This window comes from Myotis davidii, unplaced genomic scaffold, assembly GCF_000327345.1.
Source record: "Myotis davidii unplaced genomic scaffold, ASM32734v1 scaffold641, whole genome shotgun sequence".
Classification (NCBI taxonomy): domain Eukaryota; kingdom Metazoa; phylum Chordata; class Mammalia; order Chiroptera; family Vespertilionidae; genus Myotis; species Myotis davidii.
Window position 1 is genome coordinate 1,226,023 of NW_006293232.1, and position 3,182 is coordinate 1,229,204.

Consider the following 3,182-nt stretch of genomic DNA (forward strand, 5'->3'; position numbering starts at 1 on the left):
AAAGTGTGTGTGTGTGTGTGTGTGTGTGTGTGTGTGTGAGAGAGAGAGAGAGAGAGAGAGAGAGAGAGAGAGAGAGAGAGAGAGAGAGAGAGAGAGATATCTACATGAGAAAGACACATGCACTGGTTGCCTCCCACAAGTGCTCCCACCTGGCGTGTCCTTGACCAGAAATCTAACGGGGAACCTTGGGTCTGCAGGCTGACTCTCTAACCACTGAGTAAACCAGCTAGGGCTTTTTTGAGTCTTTTAACATAATTCCATTTACCATCATACCTAATGTCATCCTATTCTTTATCAATGTATTTTATGCTAATTTTGTTTCCTTGACTTTTTATTATATGAAGCACCCTATATAATCCGATATAGTAAAAGGGTAATATGCAAATTGACCCTAACAGTAGAACAACCAAAATGACCGTTTGACCAGTCACTATGAGGCGCACTGGCCACCTCTTGGCCCCTTTCTCCAGCTGGCAGGTTCCAATCGCCCAATGACAAATGGGGAACCGGGAGTGGGTGGTGGGAGATGTGGGTGGCACCAGGCCAAGGTCCCCACCCCATCTAGAAACATCTAGATTTCTTTAGATTACATTGTAATAAACCATAAACATAATTAAAACCACTTCTGAATCTTAAAAGTCATAGTTAATTTCCAAACATATAGGTGTTCCTAAAGTCACAGAGTTTAGAAAATTCACTGATATTTTCAGATTGCATATTGCAACTAAATTTTAAAAAACTATCATGTGCTAAGTTTTGGTGTAGTATAAAGAATATCTAAATTGTTGGAAAGGCTATTAAAATATTACTCCTTTTCCAACTACATACCTATGTAGATTTTTTTCACATACTTCAATCAAAATAACATCACCGCAAATGAAATTTTTAGTAAAAGTATATATGAGAATCAAGCTGTCTTCTATAAGTCATAAATAAGAGACTTACAAATTCTTAAATAAAACAATGTCACTCTTTAGATCAGTGATGGTGAACCTGTGACACGCGAACTCATTTTTTCATTGATTTTTCTTTGTTAAATGGCATTTAAATATATAAAATAAATATCAAAAACATAAATCTTTTACTATGGTTGCAAATATCAAAAAGTTTCTATATGTGACACGATACCAGAGTTAAGCTAGGGTTTTTCAAAATGCTGACACGCCGAGCTCAAAAGGTTCACCATCACTGCTTTAGACTATTTTTTTAAAAATCTGGAAAATAGTTATTGTTCATCAAAATATTTACATAAATAATGCAATAGGTTTATTAGGGCTTCTTGAACCAAAAAAACTTGAGAATCAATGCTTTAAATGAACAGAAGGGCAGTACATTTTTAAAACCTAACACAATAAACACTGAGCTTTCTACAGATCTGACACAAATTTGTAATAGATATGCCAAGATGTTTTCTCTCTCAACTCTGAGGAGGGGTGGGGAGATAAGAGTGGCCTGGGACAGTTAAAGAGACCAAACTAGTCATCAAGCCCACAGTTTATCTGTACTTTCTGTGGTGTACATAGATTGCCCTTTCATTTTCCACATGTGCTGTAATGTGTGAAAGGTTAGAAAGCACTGCCTAGAAGAACTGCCTTACAGCTAGTTATCTTACTTCAGGTGTCCAATTTATTCTCCATGTCATTGTCATATGAAATGTATTGAACAAATAACATGAGCAATAGGTTAATATTAAAACTCTTTGGAATGATGTTACAAATTTTTAAACAACTCTAAAGGCAATATATTTTTGAAGGCAGTAATAATTTCCAATTTCTTTTCTAACTAAAGTTCAAATGAATGAGAAGTACAAGAAACAGTTTTGGTTTTTTTTTTAAATATATTTTAATGATTTTTTACAGAGAAGAAAGGAGAGGGATAGAAAGTCAGAAACATCGATGAGAGAGATGGATCAGCTGCCTCCTGCATGCCCCCCCACTGGGGATGCGCCCGCAACCATTCCCTCCCCTGGCCAGTTGGCCAGCTCCAATCGTCAGCCAGGCTGAGGAACCCCACTCGTGCATGAATTCGTGCACCGGGCCTCTAGTATTTTCATGTTCTGTAATTATCAGATAGGAGTGTAAAATGTTTATCAATGAAAATATATTAAAACATAACTAAAGAATTACAAAGCTTTCTCCAGCTAAAGTATTAGTGAGAAAATAGCTTATTAATATGCAAAAAAAGAGTTTATTATAAGAGTTCTATTCAAAATAGGACTTCATTCAATAAATTTTGAGGGTACACTAAACAAATGAAGGGAAAAGTAGAAAGGGATAAAGGTTTTGATACTGTCTTAGTTAAACATTTTTGAGATGTTCCTTCATCTGTCCATTTTGAATATACCTACCTTATACAATTTTCCAATTGTGATTAAATCAAATGTATTTGCTTTACCTGGAATGCTACTGCATTTCATTCTTAAAAAAGAAAAAATTGTGTTTAATTTACTAGTACTGTGGCAATTATATTTACCAACAATTCTCTAGATCAGTGGTTCTCAACCTTCTGGCCCTTTAAATACAGTTCCTCATGTTATGACCCAACCATAAAATTATTTCCATTGCTACTTCATAACTGTAATGTTGCTACTGTTATGAATCATAATGTAAATATCTGATATGCAGGATGGTCTTAGGCGACCCCTGTGAAAGGGTCGTTCGACTGCCAAATTAAAAGTAGGTGCTGTGAAGTGAGTAAGCGTGGGATTTGGGGCTGGAAGCAAAGAATAGGAGAATCTGCTCTGCCAGAAATCCTGGCTTTGAGCTCCTCTGCGAGGTTCGGTCTCACTTCCTCTGCCCACAGCCACCCTCCGACTGTGCAAACTAAAAAAGACATTATATTTTGAGGAGGTTAAAACAGGAAGGGGGGAAATATTCTCTCCTCTAAATTTAAAATAAGACACAAGAATTTTTAAACATCAACTAAACCCACACATACACACACACAAAAAAAACCCACATCTGTTTTGCTAGGCTCTATTACCTCTGCTGTTGCTTTCTGGATAGGCAAATGTAGGCTTATTTGGGGAGCGTCGTAGATCACTATTAAGGAAAGGCTTATCTGGTGGATATACTACATATGAAGATGTGGAATGGCGAAGCATACTTCCATTAGACCTTGATGGTTCAGGTAAGACGTTCTGAAAGATAAAAATACAGAAATTACCTTTAAAATTTTATTTA

General features: G+C 36.3%; 1 protein-coding gene across 1 annotated transcript in view; it reads right to left on the reverse strand.

Annotated features, from left to right (window-relative positions):
- The window catches only part of CEP57 (centrosomal protein 57kDa), a 71,750-nt gene that overhangs the window by 35,249 nt on the left and 33,319 nt on the right, over positions 1–3,182 (reverse strand). Inside the window, 1 exon segment of the mRNA XM_006779417.2 lies at positions 2,983–3,139. Within this exon segment, the coding sequence (XP_006779480.1) occupies positions 2,983–3,139 (157 nt within the window).